The sequence below is a fragment of the Pogonomyrmex barbatus genome, unplaced genomic scaffold (assembly GCF_055798465.1).
Source record: "Pogonomyrmex barbatus isolate J1 unplaced genomic scaffold, ASM5579846v1 scaffold28, whole genome shotgun sequence".
In the NCBI taxonomy this organism is placed as follows: Eukaryota; Metazoa; Arthropoda; class Insecta; order Hymenoptera; family Formicidae; genus Pogonomyrmex; species Pogonomyrmex barbatus.
Window position 1 is genome coordinate 393300 of NW_028297125.1, and position 17941 is coordinate 411240.

General features: G+C 37.9%; 1 protein-coding gene and 2 pseudogenes across 1 annotated transcript; 1 reads left to right on the top strand and 2 right to left on the bottom strand.

The window, feature by feature from the left end:
• Window positions 1-4599: 4599 nt before the first annotated feature.
• LOC148936202 (uncharacterized) lies at window positions 4600-5371 on the bottom strand. Its single transcript, XM_089078704.1, has 2 exons — window positions 5182-5371; window positions 4600-5084 (listed from the first exon to the last, which is right to left on the bottom strand). Exons 1-2 carry the CDS (start codon window positions 5219-5221, stop codon window positions 4792-4794), a joined length of 333 nt encoding a protein of 110 aa, XP_088934830.1. The 5' UTR covers window positions 5222-5371; the 3' UTR covers window positions 4600-4791.
• Window positions 5372-6613: 1242 nt separating this feature from the next.
• On the top strand, window positions 6614-7772 carry LOC148936203 (uncharacterized; annotated as a pseudogene).
• Window positions 7773-11389: 3617 nt separating this feature from the next.
• Window positions 11390-13195, bottom strand: LOC148936204 (uncharacterized; annotated as a pseudogene).
• Window positions 13196-17941: the final 4746 nt, after the last annotated feature.

The window sequence follows — 17941 nt, forward strand, 5'->3', positions numbered from 1 at the left end:
TTGACAGACATAATTATTACATAGTATTCAATTAATATTTTATATATGCTTTAATAATACTTCAGCTTATAAGTTACGTTGGATATTTTATGTTGCATAGAAATTCCGCTGCAGATTTTGTATATTGTTTATTTAGTATAGTGAATTTTATAATATTAATTCTCAAATATTAATTCAGTATTCTCTATCATGAGTTATTTCATATGAGAATTAAATAATGACTATAGCTGATAAGATGATTTTATACGTTGAATAATAATTTTGAGTAAAGCCTATTTGATTTGGATATATTATGTTTTTGAAATAATTGTATTGTAAGTAATGAGCGATTATTGAGTACTAATATTTAAATGAGTCATTATGTCACAACGTGTTAGTTTATGTGCTAGCCATAGCATAGTATAAATTGTACAATTTTTGATCACAAGAGAAGGCATATGCTAATGAAATACAGGTAGCACCATCTAGAAGTATCCATGTAAATCGATTCCTCGAATATGATATGAATCTGTTCGTAGTAATGATGACAATACACCAAGTACGTCCTCTAGGATATTAATTAAGATATTAATTAAGATATTAATAATATTAAGATATTAATAAGATATTAATTATAAGTTTGTTCGGTTTGATCACTCTGAGTGCAGATCGGTACACCTTTCCTGGGGTATCGTGCTGGGATGTGTTATACCGGAATCAATATCCATATTGTGGACAAGTTAATATTTAAAAATTTTTTGCTATGTAATTGGTAGCTCTGATTCACTTGATCGCGCATTTATGTATTGCGGATTATATATGAAAGTTATCTTCGAACTATAATTTAATTTCTGATTTAAGTCATTCGACTTAGTTTTTCTACTTTGACCTGCAATACTTCTCTATATCCATTCATGTGTAATGTTCTGTTTGTATCTTTGTTACTTTACATTGCAACTCGTCTTTTTCGATGGGTTATGTAGCACTGATTCATTCAATACTTAATATTTATTTTAGTTTATTACGTTTTATTTACCTTAATTATGAAATAGTTGACTTTAATTACGCTCTCTCAAGAATCAGCTTGGAGATTGGACTTTAAAGTCATAATTTTGATTGATCTATTATGAGAAAGTGTTTTATCACTAGATATTTGTGATTTTATATGAGTGAGACATCTTGACTTCTATGTGTGACGCCCTTGCCTCCTGCCGCTGCTCCGCCGCCTCGCGCGCTCGCCGCCGAACGCCACCGTCCACCGAGGAAGCAGATGCTGATGCCACGACTAGAGTGGTAACTTCCGCTTTCTTTCTCGTCGGCCATTACCACGCGCATTGTGTCGAGCGACCTTTTTGTGATAATCATCGGACTCGCAGCAGCCACACGTCTGCTAGAGAGAAGAAGGAGAGAGACTCCGGCATCAACATCGTCAACGTGTCACTGTGTCGTGACTGGTACGTGACCGTGCAGTGTGAAGTGTCGTGTACGCGTCGAAGTCTGTGTAGTGTCGCAAGTTCCGTCTCGCCGGCTCCGTGCGACCACGTGCGGCGCGCCGCACCTGTTGCGCCGGGTGCCCTCTGCCTTTCTCACACTCTGTGCGCCTCCACCTCTCTCGCTTGCGCGCAAGATGCGTGCGCTCGCTCTCTCTCTCGCTCGCGCGTGACCAGTTGCCATCTCGCTCTCTTTCTCGCGTGTGACATCTCTCTCTCTCTCTCTCTCTCTCTCTCTCTTTCTCGCTCGCCTTGCGTCACTCCTCCTCTCGCTCGTGAGTGACGTCTCTGCACGCGGTTTTCCGCATGCGTCTCATCTGCGTTTTGCGTTTTATTCGCATCGCTTGGTTCTGTCGTTTTTATTCGCGCTTGTGATTGTGCCGTCATCAATTTCTGCATGCGCTCCATTTTATCCGCGCCCGCGTTCCGTTTCGCTAGCGTCTGTGTGTCGTTTTCCGTCTGTATCGCGCCTCGTTCTAATCCGCGTTTTTCCGAGCGTCCCGCGTGCACGCGCAGTGTGTGTTTCAAGCGCTCCGCTTTTCTCTTGCGAGCGATACATTTCAAGTGCGTTCTTTCCCTCCTTATTCTTTGTGATTTCTCGTTTCTAGCGTTTCAGTTCTCGAACGTTTCTCCGTGTCCGCGGTGCCCTTGCTGGCATTGTACGCTTCGTGAAAATAATATTGTCACGCGCTGTTCTCGTGTTCGCGATGCCCTTGCTGGCATTGTACGTCTTCGATCTCTTTATTCTGTGATATTAGTTTTTAATCGTTGTAAATATCGCGCCTTTGTTCTGTTAACCCTGTGACTTTGATACGTTCTAGAATTAGCGATTGTGTTCAAGAATAAACGTGGCCGAATCAGAACTTCGCGAGACATTGCTGGCGACGGTCGGACAACAAAATTGTGGCGTGAACTCAGTTATCCTGCCTACTCCTGCCTATCTGATCTTTCAGAGACTCGAGCCTGCCTTTTTCGGCAAGGCAGTTCCAGCGTAGCCATCACTGGCAGAGCAATTATTCGCTACACATGCTTATAGCTATAATTGAATGTTTGTTATGTTCCTATTTAGTATTTTGATCATTTATCTGTGGATCTTCTTTGTGCATCGATAGTAAATGATACGGTTACACGTTTCGCATCTAATTATTTCCTATTGTGATTTACGCACGGGAGCGAGGCGTGACAACGTGGACATTTCTTCGCGCAACGATGTCTCCTATCGTTTCGAAAGCTCGTGTTGCACGCTTCGCAGTAACCGCCACGCGAACCGGTTGCAGCTCTTAAATTTAATATAGGGTTATAATCCCACGATCGACGCGAATCCTCGTGATACATTATATTTATTGTATACAAAGGTTCGCCTCCGAAGTAGGCGAGTAATGCACGACCGTCGTATCTCAGTTTTTCACCTCGACCAAAACTATAATATTAAAATTATAAATTATTATAGCGATATTTTCCGCGGTGAGAAACCGTTGAAAACGCTCGATTTCATTCAGAAAATAATTTTAAACTAGCCAATGAGTTGTCTGGCATGCAATTGAATGACGACCATACACTTGTGTCTTTCGATGCGATCTCTTTCACCAATGTTCTTATTGACCTATCAATCGACAATATTGCAAAACGCTGGGGAGACATCTCGAAGAATTGTGACATCCCTAAGGACGAAATTTTAAATGCAGTCTCGTTTGTCCTAAATTCTATCTTTTTTACGTTTGACAATGTAATCTACAAGCAAACCTTTGGAACACCCATGGGTTCCCCATTGTCTCCGATCATAGTCGATTTAGTATTAAGAGATTTGGAGGAGAGCGTGCTTGAAGATGTCAGGGCGCATTTGCCTTTTTTTTTATAGATATGTTGATGACATTGCAATGGCCATTCCTTCCCGATTGATTGATGAGATGCTTGGAAGGTTCAACTCGTACCATCCTAGATTGTAATTCACTGCTGGGGGAGGGAGAAGCGAGTTGAATTTTCTCAACTTGACCTTAAAGATTATTAATAAGAATATTGAGATTGATTGGTTTCATAAACCCACATTCTCGAGAAGGTACCTCAATTTTCATTCCCAGCACCCTCTCACCCAAAAAAGAGGCACTATTGCTGAACTCGTCGATAGAGTTCTTATTGTCCCACCCGAAACTCCACCAAAAAAACTTGAATTTAGTGATTAAGACTCTGTTATTGAATGATTAGCTTTATCTTTGATAACATTCTCTCAGCTTGATATACATCCTCTCAGCTTTATCTTTGATAACATTCGAGATTAAAAATGTATTCAGGCAAGAAAATAAATCAAGAATGTCGAATGCAACAGCGCAATCACATGGAACAAAATGGTTTACTTTACCTTTGTTCCGGAAATTGCGATTAAATTCAAAAAAATTGTCGATGATTTTAATGCAAAATCCGCGTACTTTAGTATGAACAAGCTAAGAGGCATGATCAGGGTTCATAAGGACGCTCTACCAGCATATTCCAAAAGGAATGTAGTGTACAAGATCTGCTGCGGCAACTGTGATGCGTGCTATGTCGGACAAACAATGAGACAATTAAAAACGAAACTGCATGAACACCAGAGTCATATACGTAGGAACACGACCACACATTCAGTTACTGAACATAGATTAGATTGCGATCATGAATTTGACTGGAACGGTGTGAAAGTATTAGATTGTGACGTAAGTTGCAAAAATGACTAATCTCAGAGATGCTTTTTATTAAGAGACTTTTATTAAGAGAATAATAGCTTGAATTCACAGTCGGATACTGAATTCTTACACCACGCATACATTTCGGTCTTGAGCAGGCTGTAACCTCAGCTTTGTTTTGATGACAAGCTGTTGACTTGTTGAATCACCGCGTTCAGTCACTGCCTTGAACTCGAGGCATGCGGACGCGTTGTTGGTGTGCTGCTGCACGAACCGTGCATTTCTGTGCGTGCTCTATTCGATATGTGTGAGCCGTGTCCATCCGATAATCGACAACCCTTAAAGACAACTCTATCTCTTTAAGAATGATAATCATAATTCAATGGGTCAACGAAATCAATTAGTGAGCACGTCGGATGAACACGGCATCTTATCCTTACTTTTATATTTTTATTTAATTTTCATTTTTGTATACACTGAGGATGACTCAAACTAGAGTCGAAACTTATGTCATATTTTTCAATTTGTAATAAGGAATATAAATTGCGCACTGCAAACAGCGCTGATTCTTATTTGCCCTTCTATTATTTCATATTTAATTATAAATTTATCGGAAAGAATAAATTATTTTAAAATTTAAAATAAATAATATTAAATTTACCTTCCTAATTTTCTGGAGAATAGTCCGCCCGTGTTTCGCATTGATGGAAAACCTCGATCTTTTCTTCTGAAAGCTCATCGCACATTTGCTTGAAGGCTCTTCTCCTGTTTTTATTTTCTTCAACTTCGTCATCGGCTTCTTCATCGTCATCGTCATCTTCTTCTCCTTCTCCATCTTCTTGTCTTTCTTCATCAACTTCTTCTTCTCCTTCATCTATATCTTCTTCTTGTTCTTCTTCATTTTCCCCTTCATTTTCTTCTTCCTCATATTCGGATTCATCCAAATCGTTTGCTTGTACTAAAAAAGAAACATCGTTGTTATTATTATTATCTTTTTTTCAAGAATTAGCTAATATTTAGTTTTATAACTTTTATTATTTTAAATAATTATTCACGCGGTGTGTAAATTTCGGTGTCGGCTTCGCTCACAGCCATCTCCTCATCATCGATATTTTCTTCCGCATTTGAAACAAAATTAAGCTTTTATTAATTGAATTCGATATTCAGTGTATATACAGTGAACTAATTTTAAAAGCAATATTTGCTATTTTCTTACCTGAAACTAGATCAGCCATTGGGATACCCTTCTTCTCAGGCTGCGCGTCTATCCGCATTCGCACTCGTCCTAAAAATTCGATATTTTAATTTAAAAATCTGAAAATTTAGAAATCTAGATTTTTTTAATTATATTAATTTTCTATTATTTTACTCACGCTCGTTTACTCCTTCCGCCTCGTCTTCGGCGGGGCGTCTCAATCCCCGTGGTTGGTACGGATGTACAACCGTGATATTATCTCTCGTTTAAAAAATTTAAATTAGAATTTTTTATACTTACATTCTATTATTCTAATTTCAATTACCTTAAAAATAAATATTTATCTCCTCCGTTGTAAAAAAAAGCGATATGTCCGCCAGTATCATCCTTCTCCACACCGCGCCAATTATATATTCTTTTACAATATTTAAAAGTCTTTTGTCCTCGAAATGCCCTAATCTGAACATAATGCTCAATAGGGTTTTCGAGCATTCCGGTACGAATTTTGCAAACGTGATATAATTTGTTTCTTCATGTGTTAATAATAAAATATAAGCACTTGCGTTTATCGTTAGGTTGATATTCGCGCACACGATAAAAAATTTTCTTAATTTTTCACAGAGTATTATTTTTTTCACTTTTTCACTATTTTAGAATATTACAGACAGCGAACGAATCGGTGCAATAATGTAAAAACCGGCCAAGTCACTCACGAGAAAGTATAATCTCGAAAATAAACCTTTTTTATAATTCCGCGCGGTATTTATACTTTGAAAATACCGGCACACTCCAAAAAGAGGATGGCACGCAAAAAAATGCAGCGCCATTGGATAGATCAAAATTTTCCTTAATACAGGTTACACTTTTTCTATTCTCTGAGCTAAAACATAGCTGAAAGAAAACGAACTCCCCACTCAAGAAACACTTCTAACCTCCTCCTTTTTTATTTTGTAGTTTCTAGGTTTATTAAATAATATTTTGCGTAGAAGTTTTAAAAGTCTAGAAAATCTAACCTTTAAAAGATTTTATAATTTTATAATTTAAAATTTTTTATAATTTAAAATTTTTTAATTTTAAAATCTTTTAAATTTTTTAATTTAAAAATTTTCTTTTGCCCATCTGCACGCGCGTTCTTTTTTCTTAGTAGATAAGCTAACGAGTTCGACGAATTCGTCAGCCCTCAGTTCGTTCGAGTGTCATCCTTCGAGATTTCAACTTCATAAATCCGAAGTAGTCTATTACCTCTCATTTCAATGTGATTATTAGTTACATTTGAGAAGAAAACAGGAACAATGACGAGTCAAAAAGCTGTTCCCGATACCGAGAAGCGCGATATTCCGGAGCCGAGCAATGTTCCCGATTCCGAGAGGCGCAAGTACAGAATATCTATATACGATATTCCGAAGGGAAATTGTAAGGAATGAAACGATAAGTTCCATATGATGCTCTCGACAACATATGGACTCAACATCTCTCACACGAAAAGGATACACGTTGGATTGCAAACAACAAACGAAGGAGTTTTCGTGTCAATGGTTAAATTAACCGGTAATTATGCAGAAGGAATTTATTTCACTGATTCCTGACAACAATTCCTAAACAACATAGGGCTTATCGATGAGTATTTAAACGCTACAATAAATCGAGACCGGAACCTATCATTGTCAAAAATGTTGCGATCAATTTTACCTCCTCTTATGGGTCGCGGTCCATATTACTGACGTATAAAGAAAATGAAGAGACCGCTATGAAAAATATCGAAATTCAATATCGAAGAACGACTATGGATTCGCAGTCACCGACGAAGAGACGTAAAACCTTTGCTGTCGCAATTGTGATGCAGAAGAGTACTTTTCACGGATTGGAAAATATTGTGAAATGCGTCGATAGAACTTAAAACCTTTACAAAGCGTGACCGATAATGTTAACAAATGCACGCAATATCTTATAAAAGAAATAGAATTAAACCTTCCGAAAAGTTACATAGATAGTGTGTTGTAGCTCGGATTGTACAAGATTGTAATTAGGGAAAGTCGGGTTCGCCGAGCCTTAGGAGTTAGAACTCCGAGCAGGATCGTAGGTGGAAGATTCTTTTGATTAAATATTATTACTCACTTTCGTTAAGTAGCTGATTTATTACGATACGGCTTCTTGATAATGATTCATGTGAATGTTGCTATTACTGATAACGACTGACCGTGACGAAATATAACTGTCTTGTTACGTATTGTGACTGTCCGCTCTCGATGATTTAGCGACCGTTTTTATAGTATTTTAGTAGTGTCGTTTTATAATTCTAAATCAGACCATATATGGTCAAAACGGCACGCTTTCGCAAATTCCTCGTTCGCGCTCCGCTTTGGAATTTGTGGACTTGCTTTTGCATGCTTGCATTTCCGACCGGCGTTTTCGTAGCATCGGCTATTCCGAGATTCGAGAATGATCATGAGGATAAGATATAATATGGCAAAAATAATATAAGAAGTAATTCGGGCTACATCCCTCCCTCGCCGGGAAAAAAAAACGGAGTTTTTCGCATTACAATTCTTCAACATACATTTACATAAAATTTTAAAATCGTGAAATCGTAAAATCGTTTCGTTTCTTCTGCGCAGTTCGCTATTTTTATTTACATTTTTTGTTTTCTTTTTTCTTATGATTACACTTATTATTCCTATTATAATTATAATTATTAATAATCCGCTGAAACTAACAAAATAGGTAAAATGTACGTTTTGGAATACGTTCGGCTCCTCATCTAGTTGCTTATTTAATTCGTTTATTTTTGTGCTTAATTTTGTTAATTCTAACGGGTCTTTTAGTATCGGTCGCAGTTTTATTTTTTCTGTGAGCTGTTTTGCACCTTTGATGTTTTTTGATATTAACGTTAGATTGTATTCCGGTAAATGTGCTCGTACGTAACGGATCGCTATCTATCATCGCGTGACTATTGTTATTTTCGGCGTCGTTAGTTTACAATCGCCGTTTAATTTTACTTTACCTATACCATTTATCTCTAGTTTTCTTACTTCCGACTTATCATATTGAATTTCTATTTTTTGGTTTACTTGTGCGAAATATAGTCACGCTTGTGGTTCCGTTAGCGTTAGCCATAAGATTTCAGAAATTATACGTCCTTGTTCACAATTCTGGAGCTGTTCGGGTGCGTTTATATAAATTTGCACTTCGCATGACGCGTCCGTACCTATGATGATAGATGGGAAAATTTTGTTCGCATATGTAAGTTTGATCGTTTTGTATGCACGTGTTTAGTTCACGCTCTTCTAATAATATATAATAATGGTTTTCTTTATCTATTGGATATTATTAAGGCGTGATTTACCTGTATAAATGAAAAGATATTCGCGTGTTCGCGTATTGGAATCGGTTTTATTAATTTGAATGTCGGGAAAGAGATTACTGGAAATCGGAAGATCGTGTAGATATCTGTTTTATCGTAATATGCATTTATAGCATTTATATATTTCTGGGTAGTGCGCCAGTTTTATTTTATTGAATATTCTCAGGGCGCTTCCTTGGAACCCTATTTTGATAAGTCTTTTTTATTTGTATTTTTATTTAGTTTTAGTTTTCCGCGAATGCTTTCATTCGATTTGCATGCACGGTTATCGTACGGCGGCCCATTTTTATCTTGTAATTTATTTCGGACAGTTTTTCTATAATTATGTACAGTCCGATTCATTGCGCTTCTAATTTCTTTGAGCGTCCTCGTCTAACTGTCTCGTCGTACAGTAGAACGTGGTCGCCTATTTGAAAATTTTTTATTCTCGTGTTTCGGTACTGTTTCGTAGTACTGTTTCGATTTTATCTTTTCTTGCTTTACACATTCTCTCGTTACTTGTTTCATTGCACGGATCTTCTCTCGTAATTCTTGTACGTAATTGTCATACGAATAACTTATCTTCGGTGGTTTGGTTAGGGCTGTCGGTAGTTCCGCTCAGTGCCCGTAAATTAATTCAAATGGTGTGAATCCCGTCGCCGTGTATGGCGTTGTATTATACGCAAACATTGCGTAGGGTAGCCATTCGTCCCAATCTGTTTGGCTCTCATTTATGTAATGTCGAAGATATTCTGCCAAAGTTTTGTGTGATCGTTCTAATGCTCTATTACTTTTGGGATGATAGGCTGTTGTTTGAATCTTCTCGATCTTCAACAACTTGCATGTATTTTTAAATATTTCACTCATGAAATTCGTGTCTTGATCAGTTAAAATCCTTTCGAGAATCCCGTGTTCGGCAACTATTTTGGTGACAAAGACTTTTGTTATTTGCTTCTTGATTCTCTATCGGAATCGCTTTATTAAATTTCGTTAAATTATCTTGAAAAGTTAAGATATATTTGTTTCCGGCGTTCGTAATGGTCCCACTATATCAAGCGCATATTTTTCGGTTTTTTCGGCGTGTCGATAATTGATAGTTTGGTTTTTTGGTTTAGTTTATTTTTCTGACAGAGGTTGCATTTGTTAATATAATCCTCCACGTAGCGCGTTATACGCGCCAATTATGTAATAATTTAATTCGGTTCAGAGTTCGTGAGACTCTTGGATGCCCCTCTGTCGGCGCATCATAATATTCATAAAGTATTTGTTGCTTTTCTTCTGCATATTCTCGTTTTATCTCTTCCTCTGTTTCGTCGTCATCGTTTTTCTCTTCGTGTGCGACGGTGTTTAACTGTGAGTCAAGAGTGATTGGATTTCTATTTAGTGCATCCGCGTTTGTATTTCCTTTGCCTGCCTTGTGAATAATTTCGTAATCATATTCTTCTAGCTTGAGTTTCTACCGTATCAATCTAGATCCAGGGTCTGTAACGCTGAATAGCTAAACTAATGGTCGATGATCGGTGATTATTTTAAAAATTTCGTTCCGTATAAATACGGAATAGTATGGGGAGTTAAATACTTCCGACGGAAGTATTTAACTCCCCATATTATCGCTAGAAGCTCTTTCTCAGTCGTATTATAATTTCGTTCTGCTTTATTTAATATTCTGCTGGCATAGACTATTGATCGATCTTGACCTATTCGCCCTTGTGATAATATTGCTCCAATGGCGTAATCGAATGCGTTGGTAGTCACTAAAAATTCTTTAGTAAAATCTGGGTAATTTAATATTGACGCCGTAATTAATTTTTTTTTAGTGTCTGGAAAGCGTATTGTTGCTCAATACTCCAATTAAATTTTTCCTCCTTTTTTGTTAGTTTTGTTAGAGATTTGGCAATTTTCGAAAAATCTTAAATGAATTTTCGATAGTATCCGGTCAGTCCTAAAAATAATTGTATATCTTTCACCTTTTTTGGTGTCGGAAATTTCTCTACCGCTTGCAATTTATGGGGATCAGATTGTATCCCATTTTCCGTAATAATATGTCCTAGATAAGTAACTTCTTTTCTGAGAAATTCGCATTTATCCGGCTGCAACTTGAGATGGTCTTTCAATCGTTGCATTACTTCATTCGTTTATTGTGTTCATTCAATGTTGCACCGTATATTATTATCAAGATAAACTGAACATCTGAGTCCTTGAATTCCGGTTAACACCGAGTTCATTAGTCGTTGGAATGTCGCGGGCGCGTTTTTAAGTCCGAACGGCATTCTATTAAATTCATAGTGTCCATATGGTGTAAAAAAAGCCATTTTATTTTTATGTTCTTCCTTCATTTGGAATTTGATGGTATCCGGATGCGAGATTTAACGTTGAAAAATACTTTGCATTTCTCAGCTAATCTAGGATGTCTGTTATATTTGGAAAAGAATCTCCGATTGTTAGATCGTTTAATTTTCGAAAATCCACTACGATGTGTAGTTTTTGTTTCCCAGATGCATCCACTTTTTTGGGTACTAATGGCGCATTCCATTAATTCGTACTGTGTATTATTCTGTCATCTAACATCTTTCCAATCTGCCGATTTACTAAGAGCAAAAGAAAACGAAGACGCAGAATGACAATTCTTCGTTTTCTTTTGCTCTTATCGTAGTATTTACTTGTCCTCATGTTTCTTTCTCTTGTCTCGGTCGTCTTACTTAATTTCTCTTTAATCCATTGGATTTGATCAGCATTCTTTTTTATCGTGTCCCGCCTTTTTACAATTTACGCAATATTTTTCCATCGCGTTACGCCGATGGGTTTTTTGGCTCTGGGTAAAGAAAATCGGTTCGAATATCTATTAGTTCGACAATCTCGTCCGACATGTCCGATTTTTCCGCATCTTTGGCATTGCGATATTTTATTTTCGCGGGCGGATGTGCGTACTGTATTCGCTTTTGCTCGCCTAAAATTTTCCATTGGTCCTTTAAATTTCTCTTCCGCGCTCGCGTCAGCGATGGCGTCTTGCAGCGTTGTATAATATTGTGATCGTATCAATAATTTTATGTCGTCTAATAATCCGAGCTGAAAATTGCATAGAGCCTGCTGCTGTATGGTTTTCAAGATCGCTCGTTTACTTTCTATTGTGTTATTTCGACCTTCTGTCATGTTCGTATAGCTCCATAGCTAGTTTGTCCGTATGCAATCCAAACGCTCTTGCCGATTCTCCGGATCTTTGTTTCAACGTATTGAACTCTAGTTGCAAATGTGTAGTACTTTTCTTGCTAAGATAGCAAACTTTTAGCTCTCTTTTTAACTGAGCATATATTTCGAGTTTGAAAATCAGTCATAGCTTTGTCTTTTAGTTTAATGCACAGTATTGCTTCCAGTAGCGTTCCTTCTTCCATCGGATTCGTATTTTTCATAGCGTATGATGCAGTACTTAAGAATTCCGGCAACTTATGAGAGATTCCATCGAATTCCGGAATCATATCGCGAGCTTCTTTTAATCGTAGATATCCTGCTACGGTCTTGGATCGGTTTCGTATGTCTTCGAGTGTTCGTCCGTAAGTTATGTCTAATGGCTCGCCACGGAGTTGTTCATTAGGTACTTGTGCGAATCGGTTTTGGTCGAAAACCGTAATTTCTAGTCGACCTATTCGTTCTTGTAGCGCGCGAATTCCTTCTAGCAACACGTCTAATATTGATTCATTTTTCGGTTTTGATTGCTCTACCCTTCTGCGTGAGGGGCCTGCCGAAGCTTTGAGACGTTCTATTTTCGTATCTATTTCTGTGCGGGTTACCTCCGGTTCCCTAGTTTCTTCGCTACGAGGTATACGTAATTGTCGTTCTGCCATGTTTTTATGCTCGAGATTGTGCGGAGCCGTGTAATATTCTTCCGGATCGAAAATGCTATCGTAAGATGTTAGCGAGAACTGTCTTCGTTGTGAATTTTGACTCTCGCCTCCTTCAGTTCTGGGATGCCGTCTGTTTTTGTCCATTGATTCCGGCTATTAAGCTCTCGTCAACGTCATTGAACGGAAATACTCGCTCGATAAGTATGTGTGGATGGAGCACCAGCTCAGATGAGCTCTCATCCGAATGTCGCATTTCTAAATTTCGACGCACGCTATCGCGGATATCGCGTACGATACTTCTTGGACTACACGTACCGAGGGTGACAGGCTCGCCGTGTAACTACAATATATTTCTAAGAGGTCAGTTTCTATTTATTTCGCTGTCCGACATTATTGCTATCGTTTGCTTACAATTTTTACTGCGATACGATTTTTTTACTTACAATATATCGCTGCTAGCTTCATGTTGCTTCATTGTCGCGTGTTGTTGTCGGTGTCTTCTTCGATGTCGCTGATATGCGCTCGCTGGCTGCTCTACCGGGTGTCCTTATCAACTAGTATCGATGTATGATGTTTGGGCGATCTTAGCTCGCTGCTCTGTTGCCGCTGATATCTGTAAGGTTGTCCTAGATCGGCACTCAGCTATCTTTTTCGTACTCTTTCGATTGTAGGCTTGTTATTTTCTGACGGAGCCTTTTTCGTCTGCCTGTTTTTCACAAATCTTGTAATTTGAGAAAGTTTCTTTTCTGCCTGCAGCTTTGGGGCTAGTACTGCAGGTCTTATGAAAGTTGCCAGAAAAGTTTTTTTTTCTTTCTGCCCGTTTTGTTTGCTAGGATTTACTCTTGATTTCTGCTCGGTTAGCGATTATTCTTTCAGATTGTATGAATCGTGGGGATAATGTCGACAATTTCACCGCTGCCACCAAAATGTTATAGCCCGGATTGAATAATTACAAGATTGTAATTAGGGAAAGTCGGGTTCGCTTTAGGAATTAGAACTCCGAGCAGGATCGTAGATGGAAGGTTCTTCTGGTCAAATATTATTATTCACTTTCATTAAGTAGCTGATTTATTGGTACAGCTTCTTAACAATGGTTCGTGTGAATGTCGCTATTACTGACAACGACATGACATTGGCCGTGATGAAGTACAACTGTCTTGTTACGTATTGTGACTGCCCGTTCTCAGTGATTTAGCGACCGTTTTTATAGTATTCTAGTAGTGTCGTCTTATAATTCTAAATCATATATATGGTTAAAACGGCGCGCTCTCGCAAATTCCTCGTTCGCGCTTCGCTTTGGAATTTGTGGACTTGCTTTTGCATGCTTGCATTTCCGGCCGGCGTTTCCATAGCATCGACTATTCCGAGATTCGAGAATCGTGAGGATAAAATATAATATGGCAAAAATAATATAAAAAGTAACTCGGGCTACAACAGGTGATATTATAAAACTCAGTTTAAAAGGAAATTATCACAAAATCGCGCGCAAAATACGTATGCAAATAAACGATTTAACATTTCTGGATATGTATTTCGATATAATATTTGTGGAATTAACTTCTCTCAGATTTAATGAAATTCTTCGTATTATTTTCTCAAATCGTAATTTATAGCTTTTATTTATAAATTGGTATAATATGTACAACGATATAATAATAAACTTAATGATTTTGTAACTTAAATTCCAGTCTTTGTCTCTTATTTTCTTTTCTCCAACCTAAAATTAATGCGCTACGTCCTTCGAGCTAGAAATCTAAAAAAATTTTCAGACATTGCGTTTGTTATAGAATAAGAGTTTCATATAACTCCGAGTTCATTAGAAAAACGTCTAGTGCGAACCTGTTCGTTCCTGTTTTCCTATTTCGCATTCCATTTTCGTCAGGTCAAGTATATTCCCTTCAGACGCACACCCTCCCTTCTTATTCGAGGGCTCGAGTTTGATGCAATCTCTCCTGTCATGCTCCAGGAGGATTATTTGTATATTTGCCAATGGCGTTGGAGGGTGTCGCCGTTGCAATCCGACCTGTATTCATCGAGAAAATAAGACCATCATCTCTCTGGAGTATCGGTCGTGGGGATTCGAAAGAATACATGTATTAGGTGTACAAAAAAGTTCTGAGCTTTAGATTTCATACAACCGAAATAACAATTTAAATTTTATGTCTTCTTGCCCTTTTGCGGTTTTAAAGCGTTGACATTTGGCCTTCTAAAATGCCATACGGTTTGGCGTTTGATGCATATAATCTCAAAAATCAGTAGTGTTCACGATGGCAATAACAAAAGAACATATTCGATTTTCCATCCACTTCGCGTTTCATCTGAAGAAAAATGCTACTGAAGCCACTGCAATGATTTGTGCTGCATATGGAGAGAACGCTGTAAGTCATATTACATGTAAAAGATAATATAAAAAATTTCGCCAAGGAGATTTCAGTCTTGAAGATGAACCGCGTGCTGGACGCCCTCAAAAGATTGAAACGAATGAATTGCACTGCTGGATATAAACTCTGCGCAAACTGAAAAGGAGCTTGCAGAACAGCTTGGCGTTACGCAGCAAACCATATCCGTACGTTTACATACGGTGGGAAAGGTTCAGAAGGAAGGCAGATGGGTTCCGCATGAATTGTCCGAAGACAACAAAAATCGTCGGCATGACACTGTACTCACTTTGCTTTCAAAGTTCCGGAAAAAAGATTTTCTGCACAAAATCATTACAGGCGATGAAAAGTGGATTCTTTATGATAACCCTAAATATAGAAAATCATGGGTTGGTCAACCTTCAACATCGACACCAAAGTCCATCCACGCTAAGAAAGTTTTGTTCTGTATCTGGTGGGATTGGAAAAGTGTATTGTATTATGAATTGTTACAACCGGGTGAAATTATCACGGCAGACCGCTACCAACAACAATTGACCAATTTGAGCAATGCATTAGAAGAAAAGAGACCATTTACTGGCCGAAGACGTCGTAAAGTGATCTTGCTTCATGACAATGCTCGACCACATGTTGCGAAAGCGACTCAGGACCATATCTTTGCGTTAGGCTGGGAACTTTTCCCGCACGCGGCGTATACGAAAATGCATTGATGATTTTATCGCTTCGAAGCCGGTGAGCTTCTATCATCAAAGAATTCGCAAGCTACTCGAAAGATGGGAAAAGGTTGTTGATGTAAACGGGGAATATTTCACTGATTAATATTTTTTTGTTTGTTTTTGAATAAAGATTGAATTTTACAAAAAAAAGCTCAGAACTTTTTTGTACACCTAATATATATATATATATATATATATATATATATATATTGTAATATACGTATATATATGTGTATCATTTTATTGTTGACGTGTTATTTTAAACATGTTATTTGCGATAAATATCATCACATGCCTCGGTAGTCGAAAGGATAAGATGCCTGCCCGGTAAGTAGGAGATCCAGGTTCGCTTCCTGGTTGAGGTGGTATTTTTTCGCAAAATAATTACGAGTTTTGACGGTTCGTGGTCGGGCCTCGCCGTGACGCACACCCTCCCTTCTTTTTTTTAATCTTTCTTGTCGCAGATATCACTTTATCGAATTCAGAGCGGTCTCGAAACAAATTTTTAAGTTTCGCTAGCTATTAGACATCAAGAAACCTTTTGTCGTAAGAAAAACTTGATTTACATCCCATATATACAAAGTAACAAATTTCTACCTTCGGGACGTTCTGCGTATCGTACCGCAAAAATCTTTTTCCATTAGCGCGGGGACAAGCATATCCCTTCATCATCCTTCTTATCGTTGGCGCCATTTTGTCGGACCCACGAGCGGTCCGAAACAAATTTTAATAATTTCGTTAGCTATTAGATCTGGAAAAACCTTTCATCTTAAGAAAAAAACGTGATTTGTATCTCATATATACAGAGAATCAGTTTCCTTCTTTCGATCTAAGTTGTGTATCATAAAATTCGCATTCCGTTCTCGTCAGGACAAGCATATTCTCTTCAGATGTTCGTCGTCCTTCTTATCGCTAGCACTATTTTGTCGGATCTCACGAACGGTCCTGGAATAAATTTTAATAGTTTCGTTTGCTATTAGATCTAGAAAAATCTTTCGTCTTAAGAAAAACGTAATTTGTATATATGTGTAACGTCCGAAGAGCCGCCATTTATATTTTTTTTCCTCTTCCACGCATGTAATATCACCTTAATATAATTCATCGCCAGCGACCGAGAACGGCCATTAGCTCTCCTGCCGTTCCGCCTAACATGGCGCACCCCGCCATTATTATGCTACATAGATGTAATATTATTCTAACCGTCTTCTTCAATAATTATAAATATTAACATTTAATAACATATGTATTCGATTATCCTAACCACTTTCCTTACTAACTATAAACAACAATATTTGATATAATACACGAAATACTTTATAATTATACTTTAAAAATATTTAAATTATAATAATAAATATAATGTTTCTTAAACATACCTAAATATAATACCTGCATTAATAATAAGATCATGTTAATGATAACGATATTAATTTAATTAATTGTAAGATTATTACTACAATAAAGCTCGCATTACTGTTACGCGCATCATCTCCAGTCAGCCACGCACTGATTGGCCGATCAACGACCGCCATAGATATGCACATCTAGCCTAGCTCTATAATCTATGCCGCCGCCAACGCCACGTGCGTTGGCGTACCCACGCTACCGTCATGTTGCGCAACAGCGCCGCCGCAAGCACGCGCTACAACGCGTTCACTCATACATACTCCTCTACTCTTGTGCGCGTCGTCGAACAGTTGACATCGCAAGCGTCTTGCTCCGATCTCTAGTACGTAATTCAAGTTCTAGTTGCGTAGTTATTCAATTTCTAATTCGTATTCCATTCTATTTCTAGTTCATATTCCGCTATAATTTCTAGTTCTAAATAAGCGATTTTGATTGTTTATCTCGTATTAGTGAGTAAAGCTTCGTGAGTGTAATCTTTAGTTAATTGTTTAAATATATTAATATTAAATTCAAATCGCCACGTGTTCGTTCTTTCACACGCTCCATCACCGCTTTTATCCGCATTAGAATAAAGCTTCGCGCGTGCAACTTTTAATTAATCTCCTGAATATAATAATATAAAATTCGAATCACCATGTGTTTGCTTTTTCATACGGTTCATCACCGCGTCTACTAACAGAAGTGTTCACGAGGGCACGAAGCAATTAGGTGTTAATAGCAAGTCCAATATTGACTAATCGATTAATTCATAATTAAAGCAAGAATTCCGATCGTTTCTGGGGGCAAGGTGTTGTGCGTCATCCGCACTTACCACTGTTACGTCAAGATCGCGGAGGCCCCTCCGATAAGCTCAGCGGCAAATTATTGAAAACGCTCCCGAGGAATTTCAGCAAATTACGCGGCTGACCTTGCGATTAAACCGACGTCGAGTAATTATTTG

Bases quoted from the DNA above. Each gene is read 5' to 3' on its own strand.
- LOC148936202 (XM_089078704.1), bottom strand. From the start codon at position 5,221: ATGGCTGTGAGCGAAGCCGACACCGAAATTTACACACCGC. The intron at 5,085-5,181 runs GTGAATAATTAT...TTTCTTTTTTAG, and splicing joins CACCGAAATTTACACACCGC to TACAAGCAAACGATTTGGAT.